The following is a 23,067-nucleotide window of genomic DNA, read 5'->3' as shown; positions in this document are numbered from 1 at the left end:
ATCAAGAGGAAATTAGTTGCTTAATTGATAAAAGTGAAAAATAAATAAATAACTGTACCTCTAAATCTAATCCTTTTTGACTGGGCAAGAGGGGGACCTTTTAAAGAAGTTGTGCTCGAAGATGTGTAGCACCTACACACAAGAATACACTTCGATATTGTTTCACCACAAAAGACGAAAGGGGGGGTCCCAAACAAACAAGCCAAACACACTGCCGATTTAAACTCCTATGTGGAACTCTTGGGAATGAGACGAACGAGTTAACGAATCTCAATGGTGGTGTTTTAGCAAGGTGTTTTAACAATACATGTCAGATTCAAACACGCCCCTTTTTGATTACAATTATATTTAACTACATGTAATGCAAAAGCAAAAAAAAGTATCTTGGATAACAAAATGTTAGCTAACATAACACAAAACTGAACACACAGGTGAGAAGGGGACCGGTGTTTCAACACCGGAATACTGAACGGAATCCCTAGGACCCAGTTTGAAAGACTCCTTTAAGATACACACGGCGTGTACTAATACCAATAGATAGCTATACTATACATCGCGAACAAAATATGTTTAAAAAGCTAAGGATAAATATATATTATCCCACCACAACCATGAAAAAGATTATAGGAAGCCGAGAAACGAGCTGGCTACTGTACGCTCACTTTTCAGGCAGACGACGATAATAAACTCCTCCCTTTCCTCCACTGCTGGCGGGAGATGCAAAAAAAAACAAGTGGACATATTCGCCAGCTAAGTACGCGGATGTTTGCTAGCTGCTCTCACCAGAACCTGGAAGAAACATCAGCCGCTAGTTAATAATGGATCACGGTTCTGATGTTGATGAAAAAATGTGTGCCTGGACCAAAACTCGACAGGCAGTCGCCCAGTTCCGAGACCTTTTGCTCTGCGCGAAATGGTAACTTTTATTTGTTAGCTAGCTACTTCCTTGTTAGTAAACCAAGGCAGCACGGCTGATCTAATGACAGCAAGTTGCAGTTTGCTAACGCCCTCCGCGATCTGTGCACGCAGTTTATTTAATGTATAACAGTTTACATGACATAGCTAGCTACACTTGTTGACATGTGAATAATTTTTGTGTGTTGTCCTCGCAGTTCTAAACTCATGAGCGAACCTGTCTGCATTGGAGCTTGTGAACATATGTTTTGCAGGTAACTATCGATAAGTTAATGTTAAAATGATGTCAACTGCAATGTTTCTTAAATAATGTGCAGTGTGTTGTACCTAATTTTACGTAGATTAGCAAGATAAATAGCATGGCTTTAACAGAAACAACTAGTTGGCGATTGTCTGCTTATTATTTCCCCCGCGCACAACACGAAAAACTATCTAGCTTATAGCATCTTATTTGTAGTGATTAGAGGGACACGCGATGAATTAACAGTGATCGCACAGAAAAAATGTGTGGATTGAGCGCTTTGTTTACAAGCTAACTTGCAAACGCTATACGATTGGTCACTTTCCTGGGATATGAGGCCAGCGCATATCCACGAACTAAAATGTTTTCTGTAAGACGTTTGATTGGTCCGGAATCACTGCGACAGTTCTTGCTCCCAATGCCAGGGCTTTCTGACGTGACGTTATAATCACGCTCTGAACAGGATGACGCTATTGAAGGAACGTTTCCCGTTAGGGATCAGCAGAGGTTATCATTTTAAAAGGTTTTAGTCTGCCCATCTCCGAGCTAGGAATGAAACGTCCAGCCTTACAGGGTTTGGGGTAGAGACTGCCTTAAGGGAAAATTCTGTATTTTTGTTATTACAAGTAAAGGTAATTTGTGTTGAAATTGGATCATTCCTATTCTTCAATAAAAATTGCGCAGACAAAATGTTTGTGGTCCTTTGTAATGAGTTTCAATAGCGTGTTATTTTTTCCATAGACTGCGTTGTTGCCGTTCTCGTTGTGTTCGTGTTAATCAGTTTAACCTTCAGGGTCCAAGTTGAACTATGCGGTTGTTCCTTGCACTTGGACCGGTACTTCTCTCTAGGGTTTTCGTCATACTTGTTCCTGGTTATGGTTATACACTTTGTTGTACGTCGCTCTGGATAAGAGCGTCTGCCAAATGCCTGTAATGTAATGTAATGTAATGTTAACAAAGGCTAAAATTTTCTCAGAAGTGTACAGTTTTCCAGCTGCAACATTGACTGGATGTGTTATGTAATGTTGTGTACTTTGTGTTCAGCTTGTTTACACTTGTGATTTTTGTCCCCATAGGGCCTGTGCAGGGTTGCACATAGGAAATGGCTGCTGTGTGTGCCATAGTCCAGCCTGGGTGAAAGACATTCAGGTCAACAGGCAGCTCAACAATATCACGCAGCTCTTCTGTGATCTGGACTCTCTCCTGAACCCTAAAGAGCTCTCAGGTACGCATGTGCTGATGTGGGGTGGGGGGGTGGGGGTGGGGGGGGTCGGCGTGGGGGGCATAAGGGCATAAGGGAATGGGGCGGGGGGGAGCATTTGATGTCTCTGTGGGAAGACATCAAATGCTCCCCCCAATATTATCATCTTGCATTGGGTGGTAATGCCACCCCTTACAATAAAATAGTGAAAATGAATGTTCAAAATGTAGCTGTGGCATTATGATTTAAGTTGATGCTAATGGATTTTGAAAGGTCGACCTGCACTTTTAAATACCTGCTCTCATAATTGTACCATGTATAGTTGCAGCCCCCAGGCACACCTGAATAAAATATATTGGGTGGCAGGTGTACGGTAGTGGAAAATCATGGTTGTTATGGTAAAACTCGAAGAAAATGCTTTGTGCGAGTGGCAAAGGTCCAGTGTGTGGGAACGATGTCCAGTGTTGTGCATGAAATACGGGTTTGAGTAGCAGCCCTGCTGATTCTGCTGGCCACTGAACCGATGGCTGCTCCCTGTGCCGTGCGATTAGGGGATCCAGGGGCTGGAATTAAAATCGCCCCGCAGAGCTATTTTCTCTGAACTCAGGGTCGGGGGTGGGGGAGGGCGGGGGTGCGGAGGGATGGGGGGGGGGGGGGGGCGGGGGCTGATGGCTGCCGTTATTCCATGCAATTAACCGCGGAGTTGTTTGGCACTGCGTGACTCGTCAGAGACAAAAGCGAGGTGATGATGTCGCCGTGCCCCCTGCCCCCCCCCCCCCCCCTCGGCTGACCTGGCCTTTTCGGTGAGAGGCGGCGCGGTTCCGTCGGGGGGGTCATCGAATTACAAAGAGGGAACAATTAGAAGCGGGGACACCCGACGTTCTGGCTCGCGCCCTGATGCACCGTGGGACGCGGTGTGTCGCGCTGTGGGGGAAAAAAGCGGTCTGATTCAGAGAGTTCGTGCAGAGCAGAGTTCACGGCTCTTACTGGCTGCTTGATTACTTAATTATTTATTTATCTGTGTGGGCGGGAGGCTAGTCACTGAAATGTTACAAGAAGCCACAATCTGTCAGCTAATAAGGTAGATCTAACTGCTTACACCAGGGCTGATTCTAGGCATAGGCGATATAGGCGGTTGTGTAGGGGGGCATTAGTATGGGGGTGGGTGCCATAAGAATGGGAAAATGAAATTTATGATCACATACTGTGTGAATGCAGGTGTACATGGCTATTCGCACAGGTTAACTGCTCACTCATGATTTGGAATCTATGCTAATCAGGAGAAATGAGGAATCCAGGTATTACATACTGTATATAAACAGCCTCTCACAGCTCTGATGTCTGATATTTTCTGTGTGAATCTGTGATTCTGAGGCTGTCTGATGTTGTCTGTTCCAGCCACGCCCCCCGCCGGCTCCTCCCCCCAGCCCGCTGACCGCGCTCTCCTGAAGAACCGGAAGAACGTGAAGATCTGGTTCAGCCCCCGTAGCCGCAAGGTCCGTTGCCGGATCGAGAGGGCCGGTGAGGGGGCGGCCCTGGGGGCCCGGGCGCCGCAGGAGGCCCCTCAGGGGCCGCCGCCGCCGCGGAGGGACGGGAGAGACCTGTCCGTCTACAACTTTAACTCCTCCTCCCAGGACTCGGGCTCCTCCCCCCAGCGCGGCGACGGCGGCGGTGGCGGCGGCGGCGGCGGGGGGAAGAAACGGGCGGCGAGGAGGAAGAGGAAACGCCCTCGAAACGGCGCGAGCCCCACCACGCGCCGGCAGTCCAAGATGGCCGACAAGCGGGAGAAGCTGGCCGCCATCAACAAGGAGTGGGGGATCGACCAGGAGCGGGCCGTCCCAGGGGAGGGGGGGCCGGAGGGGGGAGACGAGGGTCGGAGCAAAGACCCGCCCAGCAGGAAGGTGTCCTTCCAAATTGTGGGGGCTGTCCCCGATGCTCTGGATGCCCCCCCGCAGCATCCTCCACAGGGCGACGATCTCCCGCAGACCCCCAATGGGAGCGCTTCAGAGGCGCGTCCCGCTAGTGGGGGGGGGCCTGCCGCAGAAGAGGCTGCACCCGTCCCGAACCCAAACGTTAGCCCCGCCCGGCTAAGGAAGCCGAGCGCAAAGACCGCCCCCCCGGCCGAGCCCTCGCCGAAGAGGGCGGAGTCGTCCTCAGCCCGTCGGTCCTCCAAGAGAGCCTTGCCACCAGAGGGCGCCCAACCCGAGAGCACCCCGAAGAGGCGCAGGGCTTCCCCGGGCCGAGGGAGCCGTTCGGGGGCCGTGGGCCCGGCGTGGCCCACCCCCCCCTCAGCCCGTCCCGGCCCTGATGTGGGGAGCCCCGCCCGGAGGTCTCCGAAAAACCAGGGGAACCCGTCAGGCTCGCCCCGAACGCCAGGGAGGGGGTCCCCGGGTGGCCCCGGCCTGCTCAGGGGCCGGCTGTCTCAGGGGAGCCCCGCCTACCTGAAGAGGAACCATAAAGGGGAAACACCTTTACACCTGGCGGCCATAAAGGTACAGCAGGCCGGAAATGAGCTCTGAGGGCCTGCTCTTCAGCTGCCCTGCGTTCTCACACCAGCGTGTGCTCTCAATTCATTTATATAATTATATATGTGCTCTCTGCTGCCGCCCTGTAGGCCTCTGCCTATAGTCATAAATCACAACCGTTGGTCTGTAATAAGAAGCTGTGTAGACTTAATAGACGAGAAGAGGTTATTGCAGTGTTGCAGAGCATTGGCTGTGTCATAGGTGGAGCTCATAGCTGAAAAGAACGTCCTCTGGTTTTTGTCATTTTAAAGAAGACTTGAGAATGTGATGGTAAATTTGTGGTGACACAGAAGCAGATCAGAATGCATGCTGTACTGTCTGTGGCTGTGCTCAGACTGTGATTATTTTAAATGGCTTGCGTTACGTTACTGGCATTCAGCATACGCACTTGTCCACTTTTTTTGTTGTTGACATTTACATTGCATCCATTATATACTGAATCAATTGAGGTTCAGCACCTTGTGCAAGGGTACAACAGCAGGGTACTACCTGGGAATTGAACCTGCAACCTGTAGGTTACAGGTTACCTGTTCCTTACACATTATACTACACACTGCCACCCTCACGTCTGTGTAATTGCTCATTCATCCCCAGCAGTGATGCCTGTGATGGAAACAGGCTTAAAACAAGGCCTACAGACACAAGCATAATCCCTTCCCCCCCCCCCCCCGCCTTTGAAATTCAATAACTCACTGTGACGGGAGCTAAGGAATGGGGCTGTCAATCAAATCCGCCTGTAGATTTTTGGCCTGTTGGGGTCTAGTGTGCTGTGTCTGTGTGGTGTGCTGTGTCTGTGAGGTGCTGTGTCTGTGCCCGTGCTGTGTCTGTATTGTGCTGTGTCTGTGTAAGTAGCGTGCTCTATCTGTGTCAGTAGCGTGCTGTGTCTATGCTGGTGGTGTGTCTGTGTCTGTGCTGGTGTCTTGCTGTGTCTGTGTCTGTGTCAGTAGTGCGCTGTGTCTGAGTTTTGATGGCGCTCCGTTCGCCGTTCTCTCTGCAGGGAGACGTGGCGGCCGTGAAGGAGCTTCTGGATCAAGGAGCCGACCCCAACCTTAAAGACCATGCCGGCTGGACCCCGCTGGTAGGTTGCGACCCCCACCCCCACCCCCCCATCACAATCGCCAATTAATCGGTCCCTTTATGTCTTAGCAGGACAGAAATGGATCGCCAGTGCTTATCAAGCATCCTAGCATCCAGGCTGTCTTGCAGAGGTGCTTTTCTTACACATTAGCCTCTGACGTGACTGGATGTTGACCGAAGCCATTCTGGTTGAATAAATCGTTTAGGTTGGGGGGGGGGGGGGGGAAATTGCACCGGTCCCCCCTGGTAATCAGTCATGCAATCTCCTGGTCGCAAAGCCGTTTTCTCAACCGTTACATCACACACTGCCAGCCCTGTCCCCCGTGGTGAACAGCAGCTTTGATCAATTACAGTATGTAATCCATATGAGCGCGTATGGAGGGGGGGGGGTCGTCCTCTTAAAAATGATGCCTGTCAATGCTGCGCTTCAGTGAGTGTGTACCCTGGAGTGGCTGAGGTTCAGCTGGAACGGATAAAATCTTTAAATTCCTGGTCTCATTCACCTATCACGCCCATCCCCCCCCCCCCCCCCCGGGTACCCCCAGTACCCCCCATGCTTTGTAAGTTTGGTTGGTTGGTTAGCCTCCCCTGCGTGTTGCGCTGTTTCAGGAAGTCCTCCTTCGGTGGGTGCGTTTGACCTCAGTGCCGGGGCGGAGCCATTATGGCTCTTTTGTCGGTCCTTAAAACACCATTCGTATTGATGTGAGATTATGCAACTCGCTCCTGTCCATTAGCCCGCTGCCGGGGTTACGAACCTGCGAAGCTTCACGGACGGATTAGCCGCTCTCCTTTCCTTTTCATCGGCACCCGAAAAATGCCTGCCGGCTACATAGCGAAAAATACAACAGGTCGAATTTGTGAGACATTTCGAGTGTCCTTTTGTGCTCTGTGCGCTTCTTAAAAAGCGCAGGCTTCAGGGAGAGGGGGCAGTGCAGAGGTGTGCGCTTCTCCAGGAGAAAAGACGCGTAGCTGGGTTAGGAAGGCGTTTTGAGAGCCCTTCAGATGTTGTGCTTTTACACACAGCCGGAAAAGCACAGGTTTCAGGTAGAGCGGGAGTTGCAGAGGTACGCTTCTCCATTACATTACATTACAGGCATTCGGCAGACGCTCTTATCCAGAGCGACGTACAGCAAAGTGTATAACCATAACCAGGAACGAGTGTGACGAAAACCCTAGAGAGAAGTACCGGTCCAAGTGCAGGGAACGACCGCATAGTTTAACTTGGACCCTGTAGGTTAAACTGATTAACACTAACACAAACAAGAACAGCAACAACGCAGTCTATGCGAAAATACAAGCAGTAGTTAAGACGAGTGCATTAACTAAGTCACCTACGAAACAGCTGCCTAGTTACAACCCTAAGCTCACAGTCAAACTTCTCCAGGTGAAAACACGCATAACTGGGTTAGGAAGCCATTTTGAGTGCCCTTCAGACTGTGCGATTTCACACGCAGACGCTCAGAAAAGGCTTCCAGGCTTCCTCAGCAGCGCTGTGCTTTTGTCCTTTCAGCACGAGGCGTGCAACCTGGGACACCTGGGCGTGGTGGAGGCGCTGCTCCAGCAGGGGGCGCTGCTGAACACGCCGGGTTACCATAACGACTCCCCGCTGCACGACGCGGTGCGGAATGGGCACGCGGCCGTCGCCCGGCTGCTGCTGGAGCACGGTGCCTCGCGAGACGTTCTGTGAGTACCCCCCCATCCGTCCACCCCCCCCCCCCCCCAGCCACCGCTCCAGAGTTACCCCAAAAACCCCTCCCTCCCTACCCTCACGAAGCCTGAAAAACAAAAACTGTTCTTTTGACTTAAAATGCACGATCAATATATTCATCCATTATCAGGGTCAAGGGCGTGGGGCTGGGTGCTGGGTGCTGGGTTCTGGGTACTGGATCCTATCCCAGAATGCATTGGGTGAGAGGCAGGAATACACCCTGGACAGATCGCCAATCTATCGCTGGCCACACACACCATTCACTCACCATTCACTCACACACACTCTCAGACCTATGGGCAATTTGGAGTCTTCAGTTCGCAAGCGGCCCTGCTGCATTTTAAAAAGGTTATGCCGTGGGCTTTCGGCCTGGTTTATTCCAAATTGGCACAGTGTCCTGCCCAGCACGGCCCGCTCTGTACCCTCGCGCTCCTGGTCCAGTCGACGCGGGCTGGCGTTCTCTTCTGCTTAATGCTGTACAGCGCAACGCAAACCCTTGGCTGATTAGCAAAAAAGGCAGGGACAGGTGCATCTTGGGTAGAGTCTCTTGGTTCTGTCATCTCCCCTCGTGCCCTGCGTTGTCATGGCTACAGTGATGGCACCATCCCACTGTTGTCAGGACGGCAGAAACCCCGCCCATTTTCCAAACTGAAGGGCCCACCTCCTCCTGACCCTCTTTGGACAACCTTGTTTCCTTCTGATTTTCCTTTTGTGATGTTATAGGTGTGTCTGTGCGAAGGCAGTTTGTTTGTGTGGTTATATTTGCCATCGTTTACAGAAGTAAATGCGCTTATTGATTATAAACGGGCCTTCTGTTTCGTCTAGGTGACCTCACAATGTTGCATTCATAACTCTGTTGTTTTCCTTGTCTGTGAATGGCTCTCGATAAGAGCGTCTGCTGAGTGATTGTAATGTAATTAGATGGTCTTTAAGGTACTGTGTCTTATCGCTACATTGTGGAGACCAGTGTCCATCTGTAGTCTATTTAAAATTCACAAGCCTTTCAGAAAGCTAAGCATTTGATACAGCCTGCTTTAAAGAATGGTTCCCCTGGCCCTGGCTGTCAGTGATGCTGAAGACCAGTCCCTTACAAATGTCACACAGAGAGGCCTGCATCATTATTGAAGTTACACTGCTGCATGTTTATTGGCTGATGGAGCATGATGTCACAGGTGCCGCCCCTTCTGTGACATCATTCTGTGGTACAGCCAGGCTGAAGTGAATGTACATCAGCTGCGCTGCCCGTGAAGTCCAAACTGCAGGGAGGCGTAGTTTGGCTCAGACGAGGCGGTGCGTTTCAGCAGCCTGACCGAGCTGTCCCTTTCTGGGGGGACTGCAGCACTGAGCGCGTGCGGGGGGCGGATCGATCCGCGGGCCGGCCGGGGGGGGGGGTGTTAGATGGTGAATCAGATGAACCGCAGTGGGGGGCCTAGCCAGCGCTCAGAGCTTCATGCGTGCGGGGTAGCCGGGCCAGACGGACGTGTGCTAACTCGAGCCGACAGAGGAGCACTGGGGAAGAACGGAGGAGTCTTCAGCCATAGCGCCAGGGCCTGGAGGCGGCTCGCCTTTTTCTACCGCCTCCTCCTCTTCCCCTCCTTCACCTTCCTCCCTCCTCCATCCTACTCCTCCTCCTTCACCCTCCTACTCCTCCTCCTCACTTCTCCTCCTGCCTCCACCCTCCTCCTCCTGGCTCCTCCCTCCGCCTCCCTCCTACTCCTCCTCCACCCTCCTCCTCCTCCTCCTACCTTCTCCTCCTACTCCCTCCTCCCTCCTTCTCCTCTCGCCTCCTCCCTCTTTCTCCTCCTCCTACTCCTACTCCTCCTCCTTCAGCCTCCTGCTCCTCCTCCTCGCTTCTCCTCCACGTTTCGATTCCTAAGAAACTGATTCGTACGTGTGCATGAAATGCCCTGGTTTTATAAATGGCATGTGGTTCCACCCCCCCTTCCCCTCTCCCCCACGGTGTCGATGTGCATTTGTTTCTCAGCTACAGGACAGGCAGGTTACTGGAAGAACGAAAACGCAAAATGGTGCCGGGAATTTTAGATGAGGTGAAAAGCACTTGCGTTGTATTCCAGAACAGCCACTCAATGCGTTTGAGCACTAAACCCTAAGCTGCATGTAATGGGACTGAAGCCGTCTGCATGTTGGTCGAAAGGAAAGAACACTGATCTACAAACAGGGCTCCATGCTTCCTCCTACATACACTTCTGTGGCTGAGCTTTAGCTGAGCAGATGAGACCACTGCCGCCTGTCTCTAGTTTTAGAGTGTTCAGAGGTTCACAAAAGCGCTCGAGGTGATTGGAGTAAATCCTAAAGTGGGTGTGTTCCCCGTTGCAAAGTTAAATAAAAAGAAACATATGGACAACTTGTACAGAAGACGCGATGAACGCAGCCTTTCAGTTATTTGTATTCTTGAATATTTTGTGGTATAGTTACACAAGTAAATTTATTTTAATCCTCAAATGAGGTCATTTATAGCTCCATACATATTTGTAATATGTATTTTGTTTCACATTTCTAACAGTATTAAGTGAGGTTATTCAGGCTGGGATCTGTGTAATCCTAGGTCTCCACTTTCGCTTTCAAACCTGTGCACTTCTGGTAATTATTATTATTATTATGTACGGTTCCCGGAGAGGTCACCTGTTTTAGCATCCGTGTTGATAAATGAATACATTTCCCCACTATGTTCTATCTCTATTGAGCAGATAGCCTGATTGCTTAACTTCCCCAACCCCCCATCTCCAACACACACACACACACTCTCTCTCTCTCTCTCACACACACACATACACACACACTCTTTCTCTCTCTCACACACACACACACACACACACACACACACCACAATGTGACTGCTAGCACATCTCACTTACATTTTCCATCTGTTTTGCCTTTTTGCCGAGAGTGTTTTTTATTTGTGTGTATGGAGGGGGTTTGTCAGCTTTTGGTAAGGGTTGGGGGGTGGCGGCGGGAGGGGGACGGGGGGGCTCATGAATTCAAATGAAATATTTTATGGCCCAGTGGACCTGTTAATTGTGCCCCAGGTGCTATCGCAGTGCCAGCTCTTAATCTCCACGCCCAAACTGCTCCGTTTCCTTTTTTTATTTTTTTTTTAATAAAAAAAATATTATTTTTAATTAACCGCTTGATGTGGCCCTGGCGTCGCTCACCGCTTCGCTCTGGAGCAGAAGGCGGCTCGGAGGCAGGGACCCCTGCGGTTACCACGGCTACGCGCCCCTGCTCGGCCTGCGGGACGCACCTGGGCACTCGCACGCCCGTCACGGCGAATCGGACTCGAAAGGCGCGGCTCGTTCAGACCGCGGAGCGAAACTCCCCCCCCCCCCCCCCCCCCCAAGGAGACATCAGGTTGACGCGCGTCCCCGAGAGCGTGCCGTTAAAAAGGCTCACGCTGGGTGCGGATTGGCCGATCCCGGAATGGGTGCAGCCGCACAGGTGCCCTGTTTTTTTTTTTTTTTAAATCGCCGTGGAAACGGTTCCCGCTCTTTTTTCGGAATTGCGGATTCGCACGGCGGCGTTTGTGTGTTGCGTTATCGCTAGCTGAAGCCCGCCTGTGCCCGGGAACTCGGGGGGGGGGGCTTAGCGCTTTAGCGTTTGCTCTCTTCTGATTGGCTCGACGCGTGCGGTTTTACTCAACGCAAGGCACGCTGCATGCCACAGGTGAACCTGCGAGTGCTGCAGTCGGAGCGTATCGGCTGCCTGGCAGACTCGAAACCCTGGTAAAACTTAATCCCACCCTACGCTCACAGTGCAATCAGTTTGAACGCTTCCACTGTGGATTCTGCTACTTGTAGCTCTGCCTCAAAACTAGCAGTGTGTCTGATGTATTGTTCAGCCTGTGCAGTGAGTGAGACCTAACACATTAAGCCATGTATGGGGATCCACTGCAATGGACATGTGTGTGTATATATGGTAGGAAATGGCTGCCATGGCATCAGAAGTATACTTTTGGCTGTTAAATCGCTAGTGTTTTCCGTGGCATTGAACTTGGAGTCTTTGTGCTCGGTGAGGTTTATGACTGAACACGCCGGGTGACTCTTACTCAGATGGCCTGCGGTTTGAATGCCCTCCATATTCAAACAGCTGCTTATTTGCTGGAGAAGCTCGGTTAATTACCCTGCTCAAGTTACCACAGCTGCTCTCAGGATTCTCCTGTACGGCGTTCAGGTTGCATGCCCGTATTGTCCCTCATTTAATCCGCACCATGACTTGATTTTTTTTCATCGCAGAAACACGTTTGGACTGCGCCCAGTGGATTACGCGGAAACGGCGGAAATGCAGGCAATTCTTCGGGCGCCCTCTGAAGGACCCCGCCCCCTCAGGACCCCACTCAGCCCTGCAGCCAGTCTGACCAAGGTACACCACGTTCTCCCCAGCCAGCTCATACCAAGGAACGGGTGCTTTAGATCACCTCTGGCTATGAACCCTTTTGATGTGTGAGATCACGCGTCAGAATGATCGGAATGTTCTTAACTGAACATTCTAATGCTGATGTCACAATCACTACTGGTAACTGAAAGCAACAGCGTTCTAGAACACTGGCTTGGAATTCTGAAGAAACAGTCCAGAAAACCTACTCTTCAAAGGGTTAAGGAGACGCGTGTTTTAATGAGTAGAGTTTTTATTTTATTTTTATCAAAAGCTTGTGCAGTCCTCTGATGCCTTTGGGCTAGCGTCTCTTTTCCACACTACGGACCACAGACTGCTATAGCCGAGCTAGCACCGATTAGACCAATTAGCCTACGGGCACTTGGCATTTTTGCATCAGCAATCGAAGGAACCCTAATCAAATTAAACTCCCCTTACCCCTGGCAGCCGCTGCGGACTCTGAGACTTAATCGGGGCGGGGACATAATCCAGCCTCAGTACTCTGACGTCTCTGCTATAGACCTGGTGCCTCGCTCGTGGCGATAACCTTTTACTGAGTGAAAGGTTTACAGGTTTTTCCTGAAAAACCAATCTCATGTAGTGTCGACTTTCAGTCTGACGTTGTGAAGGAGGCAGGTGATGGGATTACGACCTGGAGCGTGTGTCAGAAGCAGGGCCCGGTTTGGAGGCTGATGTATTGTGTGGATAATCCGTTTTTGTAAGCTGTCCGGGGCAGGCCTCGTCAGAGTGAGAGCGGGGGGGGGGGGGGGGGGGTAGGGTGCAGGGGGGGTGATTTTGATTTTCGGTTCGGCGCTGTGACATGTGTCCCCCTCCCGTCCCAGGTGCCGGGCGGCCCACAGAGGGATGGGGCGGTGGCGTTCCTGGCCAGTAAGCTGACCGCGCCCCAGAGAAACCAGCTGACCAAACTGGGCCGACTCCTCGGAGCGCAACGCGGGGACTCCTTCTCCTCCTCAGGTACCGGACCCCCTGGAGGAGCCCAGGAATGCGCTCCCCAGGGGAGCAGCCTGTGGATAGCACCTCCTCCTGCACCTCCTGTAGCACCTCGATCCAGATGGTTGGATTCCCCAGAGAAGCTCCCACTGTACATTACCCATCACCTCCCACACACACATAAACACGCAATGTACTGACATCATCAGGCTCTGGGATTGGCTGAGAGAGTGCAGACCTCTAACTTAATCACATGACTCAAAGAGAAGCCATAATTTAAAGGATAAGCCAAATAATTGTGATGAGGTATGCCATGCAAGCCTTTCTGTCCTTTACAATCTGGAAGTTGTGACATATTTTGTGTGTGTATCGTTAGATGGACTTTGCTGATGTGTTTCCAGTTGGGTTGCGATCTGATTGGCTCATGTTGTCTTCTGCATAAAACAAATTGTCCGTATTACTTTTTCTTCATTTCTTGCAGTGTGGGTGCATGTACAGTACATGTGGTCTGGTCAGAGTTGTCCGCTTAGTCTATCCACAGGAGATAAACTGGAATTAGTATTTCCCCCAAAACCACATTCAGATAAAGAGATGTTAGACTTGCAAATAGTCTTTGGCCGCATTGCCTGTCATTTAAATAATTGTAAAAATCTTCCTTTAATAAAGAGGTTTGTTTTATTTGCTTCACATCCACCATTAAAATGACTGCAGAGCATGGCGGACGGTGGACTTCGCAGAAATGGGCGTTATTCGACCGTATTGGTTGTTCCGCAGTGCTTGGGAACGATTGGAAGCAATCTCTCAAAACACGACTGGCGAATCCAATCCGACAGCGGTAATAAGAGAAATCGGATTGCTTTGTATCCAGGAGGTTTTGTTCAACAGCTTTTCGTGGCGTTTCGCCTAACTCAACTTGTTGGGAGATGGGAAGACGCATCCTCGAGTATGAAGCTAAAGAAATAACCTGCGTTCATCTCCGTTTGAAGGACATAATTTTAATGAGCGATGGGTCTTTTTAAACGAAAGCCATTGTTCAGTAAACGTGTGCATGCGGTCATAAGAAGAAGATGGCTTTTTTCCATCCGCAAGAACAAAAAAAAAAAAACAAAGAAGTCTCCTGTTTTGTTTAAAACAATAATAATAACCAGCTCAAATTCTGACATCTTTTAATTTAGATATATATATTTAAAAAAAAAAAAAAAACAAGGATTGAACAATACACAGGAGACCACAAAATGAATTGTGTGGTTTTAGCCCTAGATCCATGCACGACGCAGTGGTGAGTGTGAAACATGCTGCTGGCCATTAGAGACGGCAGTAACACACTCATTCACTCAGTGGCCCAGACGTATGTTCTGCTGTCCGATGAGGTTCTGCCCTCGACGGGGTCTGATTGGTTCGGGCGGTTTCCCATTCGATGCGGTGCGTTCGGGGACGCCGGTTAGAATGAGGAATGAACGGCTTGCGTCGGCTCGCGTCTCACAAGCTAAAAGGTTATTTTGATCGATTCGCCCGTTCGTCGATTTAAACGTGTGGGGCGTCACGTGTCAGATGAATCATGTTGACGAAAATGAAGGTAATGGACCGAATACGACAGGTTTTATGCTTATTACTCTTAACGTTATAGGGTATGATAAGCAAGTGCGGCATTTAAAGTTATATATGTAACATTTACGGTCAGTTTTTTTAGCATGGAGACACACTGAGAGCAGGGAAGTGTATTGAATGTACGACAAAATTAGAAAGGAAAATTAAGTAGTACAATTTAAAAAAATAAATAAAATAAATTCTAAAACTAAGTATATAACAATTTAAAATACAGAATAAAAAGACAGAATAAAATTAATTTAATTAAAATTGGCAAAAACATTTTAAAACATCAACTTAAAACACTCAAAATTCAGGCTATTACCAAAGTATTTATCATCATTCTGAATTTGTTTAGAGACACTGAAGTATTTAGTTTCAAGGTTGGCTGTATGGAGTTCCCGGTGTCTGGAGCACAGAATTTAAAAGGAGTCATTCCCACATTTGATTTGACCCGAGGAAACTGAAGTGGCAGCCAAACCTGAGAGTGTGCCTTTACATACCGATTTTTCCAGTTTGGAAGCTGTGAAAGATGGAGGCAGTATTTATTTGTAGAGGTGCTTTGTAGCTGAACAGATACCATTGAACAGGAGTTGGAAACTAGCAATAGCTATAATATCTGTGTGCGGTACATCAGTTAGGCTACATCAGCTTGTTTGTAACGAGTTGAAGTGGTACTATGTTAACTTGCATTGTCCCTACCAAATAAACTATATTAAAATGAAATGAATATTTCTCCAATACGGTGGCCAGCCAGCTCTCTGGTAAAGAATACAGTGAAGGGCGCAATAAGCATCACCTGTAATAAACCTGAGAGCCCGATGGTAAACAGCACACAGTAACCTCGAGTGTGAGGTGGGTACATGCCTCTATATAACAGGTCCCCCATATTCCAAGACAAGTAGTGTGTGTGTGTGTGTGTGTGTGTGTGTGTGTGTGTGTGTGTGTGTGTGTGTGTGTGTGTGTGTGTGTGTGTGTGTGTGTGTGTGTGTGTGAGAGAGAGATCATCTTTTGGAAGCTCTGTGTGCTACACTTAAAAGTGGGGGGGTCTCTTTTTAAATGCAGCCGTTTCCTCCCCCCTCCCAGTGACCCACGTCGTCGTTCCGGAGGGTCCCATGCCCACCACCCTGTCCTGTCTCCGAGGGGTCCTGAGCGGCTGCTGGGTCCTCCGGTTCTCCTGTAAGTCTCCCAAATTTTTTGTACTCCCTCCGCTTCGCAGCTTGCCTGGTGCCAGAGCTGGTACATGTGCTCAATTGAAGCAGAGCCCCTCAGTAGTTCTGCTGAAGCGCTTATGTTTTAAGGGCCTGGTTTACTGTGACCTTTAGCATGTGCAAATCCTTTTAGCACACGCAAAAACCAATAACACGACCGTTGATTGGTCACGGTATTTGTTTTTGCACCAATCATTGGTTGTGTTATTAGTTTTGCGTGTGATGAAAGGTGTTTGCTTATGCTGAAGGTCTTAGTGAAACAGGCCCTAAGCGTTGCTGTAGAGGTGCGCTGATTCTGATCAGGGTCGGCCATCTTTGTTCTGTGGCCAGAGCCCAATTAGCTATTGGAAACATCAACTGAAGGCACAAACAAGTGCTCTTAAAGAGAGATGGGAGAGTTTCTCACGGAAAGAAGATTAAAGCAGGAATATTGGCTGGGGGAATATCTAGCTAATGCATTTGTGAGGGCCATTGATTTGTTCTTGGCACCTTAGACTTAAAAGTTTCCCTGACTTGTGAATTCTTATAAACTTTTTATCAGGAAACGTAATGGAGGTTCTTGGAACTCTCGTGCTAATTGAGTTGTTAAAAGTTGTTTTTTTTTCAGAGACAAGCCCTAGGTGGCCTTAATGTCTGTTATTGCTTTTATTTTTCTCTGGTTTGTTGATTTCTTAAAAAAACAAAAGAATAACAGATGGGCTGGGCGTTTCTCTTTTATATGCTTGGCGTCGTCTCCGTTTCTTGAAAGGATTTTGTGACAGGCAGGTCTAACACACATACACACAAACACACTCACACACGCGTGCATACACGCACACGCTCACACACGCGCATGCATGCATACACTCACACACGTACGCACGCACACACACACACACACTCACACACACCTCCTCACACCCACCCACCCACACACCCACACTCACGCACACACACGCACACATGCGCACGCACACACACAAACACACACACACACACTCACACACACCTCCTCACACCCACCCACCCACCCACCCACGCACACACACACACACACACACACACACACACACACACTCACACATGCACACATGCACACGCACACACACACACACACTCACACACACCTCCTCACACCCACCCACACACACACGCACACACACACAAACACACTCACACTCACTTCATTGTCTCAGATTGGGAACCTCTCATTGACTGTTCAGGACAGAGAAGATTGGGGCGAGGCAGCTCTTTGAATAGGCTTTGTGTGATATATCCGCTGGGGAGCTGGTGCCATGCAGAAACGAATCAATAAGGAGAAACCGGAGAGTTCTAAGCTCTCCAATTTCCCTGCAAATTGAGTGTGTCTATATTATCAGGAGCGGGGCTTGCCTTGAACAGAGTCGACTGGTTGGCGATAAACAATGCGCTTTTAAGCAGCTGTCTGGCTCGCCGTGTCTGGGTGATACGCTGGAAAGAACAGATCCGCGCTGGCCTTTGTGCATGTCTGGACGGGAGTGTGTTTAATTCTGCTCTCTCTTGTCTTCATGGTCCGTAAGCACTCGACAAGGTTCCTCACACCCAGTCAGTCTTTCTCGGTCTCTCCCTGTCTGCGTCTCTCTCTCTCTCTCTCTCTCTATCTCTCTCCTCCCCTCTGTCACTCTCTCTCCCTCCCTGAATCTCTCTCTTGCTCTCCCATCTCTCTCTCTCTTCCCCCCATCTCTCTCTCTCCTTCCCTCCCTCTGTCTCTCTCCCTGTCTCCCCCTCTCACCCTCCCTCCGTCCCCCTGTTTCTCTCTCCCCCCCCCCCCCCCCTCTCTCCCTCTCTCCCTGGCTCTATCACCGTGGACACATCACGCCCGCTTGGCAGCGCTGAGGCCGGCCCGCTCTGCTCAAATCTAATTAAGAGATATGCTAATGGGGGCCTGCCACTCCGCTGACGAGCTGGCCCTATCATCCGCGGACAGGAGCCGGATTAGCCCCGGTACCGAGCGGCCTGCTGAGGGGGGGGGGGGCGCTGTCGAGGGGGACCTGGGGGGGGGGTGTGACGGGAGCTGGATTAGCCCTGATACCGCGGGGGCTCTTTGTAGGGCTGACGCTGTCAAGGGGGACTGGGACTGGGAGGGGGGGGGGGGGAGGGGGGAGGGGAGGGGCGAGGTAATTGCAGCTAATGACCACCACAGAGGCGAATTAGGAATTTGCGACGGTACAGCTCTCAAGTGGGGGGGGGGTGGGGGGGGGGGACTCGGTTCTGTGGAGATGTGGGCGGGGCTTTCCGATGGCACCCGGGGGGGGGGGGGGGGATCCTCTCGTAACGGAGGGGGAACGCCGCACGGGTAATTCCTGTTTTAGTTCCGCTCCTGAGGAGCTGTGGCACCTGCGGAAAGCTCACGTGGAGAGCGCGGTTTTGCTGCCGCGAACGTTAGCGGTGATCCCTCCGGAGGGAAGGGGGCGGGGGACGTTTAGTAGCCCGATCGCTTTGCCGAATTTGCGTCCGGATCGCGGTTCTCCCACAAAGCGTTTCTACTTCTGTTTTCCGTGAGTGACGCAGGGGGGTGGGCGGGCGGGCGTGCAGTGACATTAATTTTAATTAGGCTTGGGTAATGCCTTGCGCTGAGCGCATGCATTAGCTACCGGTGATAAGTGATGTGAAGTACGCATCTGGCAGGAAGTGCGGGTTAAATATAGGAAAGCACTGGCCTTGTTATGCCTGTTTGTTTGTTTGTACCCACAAATAGCAGATTTAGTTCTGCTCTGCACAGAAATGTTCCTTATTTTGTACGCAGGTGTGGCCTTCATTTTACAGTGATTCATGTTTAAAGGAGCCAGGGCGGTTTTATCCCCAATCGTAAATGAGCACCATTTAAGTCCGTTCTCCCCCCAATCACGTATCTAGAGGCCGTTGTGCAAGATTCGAACCCACAACCTTCTTGCTCTGAGGTGACAGTGCTACCCACTGCACCACCATTCCGCCCTGTGGTCTCAGTTTGCTGCCGGTTCCCTCTCCTCAGGGGTGGAGGCGTGTCTGAAGGCGGAGGGCTGGGTGGAGGAGAGCGGGTTCGAGGCCGGGGAGGGCCCACAGCGCAGCCGCATCAACCGAGACAACCTGGTGAGTGGGGGGGGGGTGACCAGCAGGGGGCAGCGGAGACCACCTGGGGGCAGCGGAGAGACCGCCAAGATCCGATCTTGGCGTATGAACCTGCGACTCACTCCCTGTGGCTGGCTGCCAAAACTGAGCCATTCCACAGGCTGGCTCGTTTTTAGCAAACCTCCTCAGTCCCAGGAGACTTAAAAAAAAAAAAAAAAAAAAAAAAAAAAACGAAATTTCCGCTAATACTCTTCTCCTCAAACGCTTCCCGTCGCATCGTCCCGCACGGCTCCGTCCCTCCGGCGAAGGAGGTTTTTATTACTTCTTCGGGTCCTGGCCGGGGCTCGCTTACACGCTCTCGCACTCTCCCGAGGGCAAGGATCCCGCATTAAAGCAATGAACCTCTAACTCGCTAACTCTGGAGAGTTCCCATTTACTGAGGAAGGGGGGAGAGAGAGAGAGAAAAAAAAAAACAATTTTCTAAATTGGTGTACTCAATGAAAAGCTCCTCTCAGCTTAATAAATTGCCGGCGTTAATGCACTTCCTGCCTCGCGAAGCTCGTGTTCAGGTTTCCCAGGTGACTCGAAAAGACAGCGGCGATGTGGAATGGTAGCTGAAGGGGGGGGGGGGGGGGCTAGGCCAGGGGCGTCCGTGGAGTGGAATTCCCAGGGGGCCGCAGTGTCTGCGGGTTCGTCTGGTTTCCTTTCAATCAGCTGCCAATTAAGGCCCTGAGAACGAGGGGCGTGGATCCACGTAGCCAATCAGGGGCTTATAATGACCCACCGGAGAACACCCTGAATACCAGCGCACACTGCGGCCCTCCTGGACTGGGGTTTGGACAGCTAAGGATTGGGCTTTTGAAGCTGAAAGGTTGCAGGATCAGACCTTATAAGGGCTTCCCTAAGCCGAAGTGCTTCAGTAAATATTCAGCAGCAAGAATGTATGAGAGTTGCTATGGCAAAAAAAAAAAAAACTCACGGAAATTTGGATGAGAACGTCGACTGTGTTTTTGTGACTTAAAAGCCACCAGTTGGTGCAGTTTTCTGAGCGTGACGGCCCATAGACACACTGAACGTACGGTGATGATGATGATGATGATGATGATGAAGCTGCTGGGGGGGCTCGTTCGGGTAAGACGCCGCGCTGTCTGTGTTTAAGAGGAAGGACCGCAGATGTTTACTCTCTCCCACGCAGCAGCAGTGGGGTTTGCGCTCGAATGCAGCTGTAGTTGCTGGTAATTGGACCGTCCAAATTAGGCTGGGAATTGGATATGTACAGCCCCACACTGGGAGCCAAATATCTACAAAAATAATAATTAAAAAATGTAATAAATAAAAAAAGTAAGATGATGAGTCATTACAGTATTATGTACCTGGAATTTTCCAGATGCCCAAAAGAGTTATTTCTACTGTACTGGCCAAAAAATGTGTTGAAAAGGAGTGTGAAAATTGTGAAATCAAGAGAAATGTTACGCAAATTAAAAGCTTTCCCTCGTCCAATCGGGAGCTGCGCCTTATTTGACGGACAGTGCACTGTCTTGCCTTGAACCTCCTCCGGTCAGTACCTGGACCGGCATTTGAAGGGGTTAACATTATTCACGGTCGCCAAAGGGGAGCCGTCAGGCAAGCCTGCCCAAGCCCCAGGGCACCCTGGGTAATCTGCGCGGCAGATCCACGAGCCTGCATGCGCCACCGCCCTTAACCTAGCTTAGCGCTCTGGTTCCAGCCTGATGCCCTGGGCCCATTACCGGTGGATGAGGCCGCCCTGGCTCTCCTGTAAGCCTGCAGTAATGAACACGTCTAATCCCGAGCAGCTCCCCCCCCCCCCCCCCCCCAGAACCAGCTCCTCCACAGACCGCCCCTCCAGAACCAGCTCCTCCACAAACTGCCCCTCCACAGCCTGCTCCTCCACAACCTGCCCCTCCACAAACCGCACCCCCTCCAGACCCTGCCCCTCCACTGGCTTAGGCCCCCTGTCACCTTTTTTTAAAGCTCTTTATGAATTCCGTAGGCTTGTTCTGGGGGTCTGGTCACCTAGTCTCCTGGGTTTTGAAGTGGGTGGGCGATAGCAGAGTGTTGGGTCGGGGTGGGAAGGGGGTGGGGGGGATTCAGGAAGTGTTTTAATTTTCTTGTTTTTCTCGGTTTGGCCGTTTTTGCGTTTCTCGGGGTTCTTGTCAGGGTGTCTCTGAGGAATTAAGACGGAGGCCAGGCGTACTGACCCCTGGTCCTCAGACTGATGTCAATGCATTTATTTACACAATTAATAAGAGCAGAGTGAAAATCACATGTTGGTGGTGATTCTGCTGTTGGTGTAACATGGTGTTCTCTGTCTGTTCCCATCTCTCTCTTCCCTTCACTGCCCTCCTCCACCATTTTTTTCAATATCCCTCTTTCACTCTTATTTTCTTGTTACCTCCATCACTTTTTTCTCTCTTTTTCCCCTATTCTCCCTCCTGTCCTCGTCCTCATTCACTGGCCTGTTTTTGCTCTCTTCCTGTCTCTCCACTCTTCCTCTCTCTTTCCCTATCCCTCTCTCACTCCCATACAAACACACGCATGCTTGTGCATGCGCACACTTCCACACATGCGTACACACACACACACACTCACCACTCACACACACTGTCTCACTCACGCGCGCACGCACACACACACACACACACACACACACTCACCACTCACACACGCTCTCTCACTCACGCACACACACTCACACACACAAACTCTCTCACTCACACACACTCTCTCACTCGCGCACACACACTCACACACACACTCTCTCACTCACACCCACACACACACACAGCTCCCCCAGCTCTTCGACGGCTGCTTCTTCTTCTTCCTCGGGTCCTTCCGGAACCCCTCCAGGGAGGAGCTGCTGCAGCTGGCCAAGGAGGGCGGGGGGCAGGTGTTGGCGCGGCAACCCAAACCCGACAGCGACGTGACGCAGACCCTCGCCGCCGCCGCCTACCACGCCCCTCCGGGCTCCGACCAATCGCTGTGCACCCAGTACATCCTCTATGACGCCCGGGGCCCCTACCGGCCCCCCAGGGTCCGCCTGGGCAAGGTGTGGTCGGCCCCCGCCTCCTGGCTGCTGGACTGCATCGCCAGCTTCCAGCTCCTCCCCGTACCTGAGCTCTAGCTCTCCGCGTGCCGTGCCCCGCCCACAGCGCTTACCTGGTTACCGCGGGATACGGGAACACCAACATCAACCACTGGGTGGATGGGACTCTGGGTCACGCTGCACCTCTGGTTTCCATTGCAACCAACGCCCGGATTCTTGGCCTTTTTTTTTTTCTGCATAGTATTGAGTGGCTTTTGGAAGGACTGAAAGTATTTTAGTGTGGCAGGAAATAAATAAAAAATAAATAAATAAATAAATAAAAGCGGTTGTGTAAGAATGCTGGCACTCCGTGTGGATTCTTTAATTGCTGGGAGTAAATCTTCGGGACAGTTTAGTGTTTGAGTGGGTACCTGAGACCACAATCAAAGGAGCTTTTCAAAAGATGTCCTTCCAGCACTTCAGGGAGGAGTGTGAGAGAGAGCAGGGCCGGGAGCTTCCGCTTTGTGTTTGATGGTTCAGACGTGTTTGCAATTTCAGTCCACTTTTGAAGCGCTGCCATGGACCGGTTCAAATACACCGTTTGAAAATTTAAAAAACGGAAAAGCTTTGAACATCGCTTTCTTTTGTACAGGTGTTGAGTGTGACACCGGCTCGCATCAAATTAATTTATAGTCGGTAAGACCGGTGAAACGTGCATGTTTTCGCAAGTTCATATGCAATAAGTACAATAGCTGTTTATTGTTGTTTAGTTGTGTGCTGTCTGGTACTGTTATCCTCAGAAAGATTGACTCTGCTTGCGATGACCTTTAGTTTATAACCGCTTGAGAGTCTATTTCCTGAGCTGACAAACAAATGAGCGTGTAGTTTGTTTTTGAATATAAACTGCCATTCAGTCCCCATTGTCGTATATCCGAGGGAAGGCTTTTATCCTTTTCTGGAGCAGTAATATCGGTAGTTGTCATCTTGCATCTTTCACACTTGGCAATAAAAACCCATATTTTCCTCTAGATGAAGAGGTGGCCCCAGTCCTGAACTGATTTACTCGACCGCGTTGATGAACTCACACCCTGAGCCGGGCAGAGGAGGATGGGCACCCCCGATTTATTCTGGAACTTTCTATGTGCCACGTAGG

The 23,067-nt window shown here is 50.6% G+C and overlaps 1 protein-coding gene across 1 annotated transcript; it reads left to right on the top strand.

Annotated features, from left to right (window-relative positions):
• Positions 1–695: 695 nt before the first annotated feature.
• Positions 696–22,277, top strand: bard1 (BRCA1 associated RING domain 1). The gene is made up of 11 exons (XM_035408013.1): positions 696–916; positions 1,113–1,169; positions 2,233–2,381; positions 3,756–4,849; positions 5,880–5,960; positions 7,470–7,642; positions 11,918–12,044; positions 12,899–13,031; positions 15,681–15,773; positions 18,795–18,892; positions 21,678–22,277. The coding sequence occupies exons 1-11, from the start codon at positions 819–821 to the stop codon at positions 22,011–22,013; spliced, it is 2,439 nt and encodes an 812-aa protein (XP_035263904.1). The 5' UTR covers positions 696–818; the 3' UTR covers positions 22,014–22,277.
• The last annotated feature ends 790 nt before the right edge of the window (positions 22,278–23,067 follow it).

This window comes from Anguilla anguilla, chromosome 3 (assembly GCF_013347855.1).
Source record: "Anguilla anguilla isolate fAngAng1 chromosome 3, fAngAng1.pri, whole genome shotgun sequence".
Taxonomy (NCBI): domain Eukaryota; kingdom Metazoa; phylum Chordata; class Actinopteri; order Anguilliformes; family Anguillidae; genus Anguilla; species Anguilla anguilla.
Note: the sequence above shows the minus strand (reverse complement) of the source record. Positions and strands in the feature narration are given on the sequence as shown.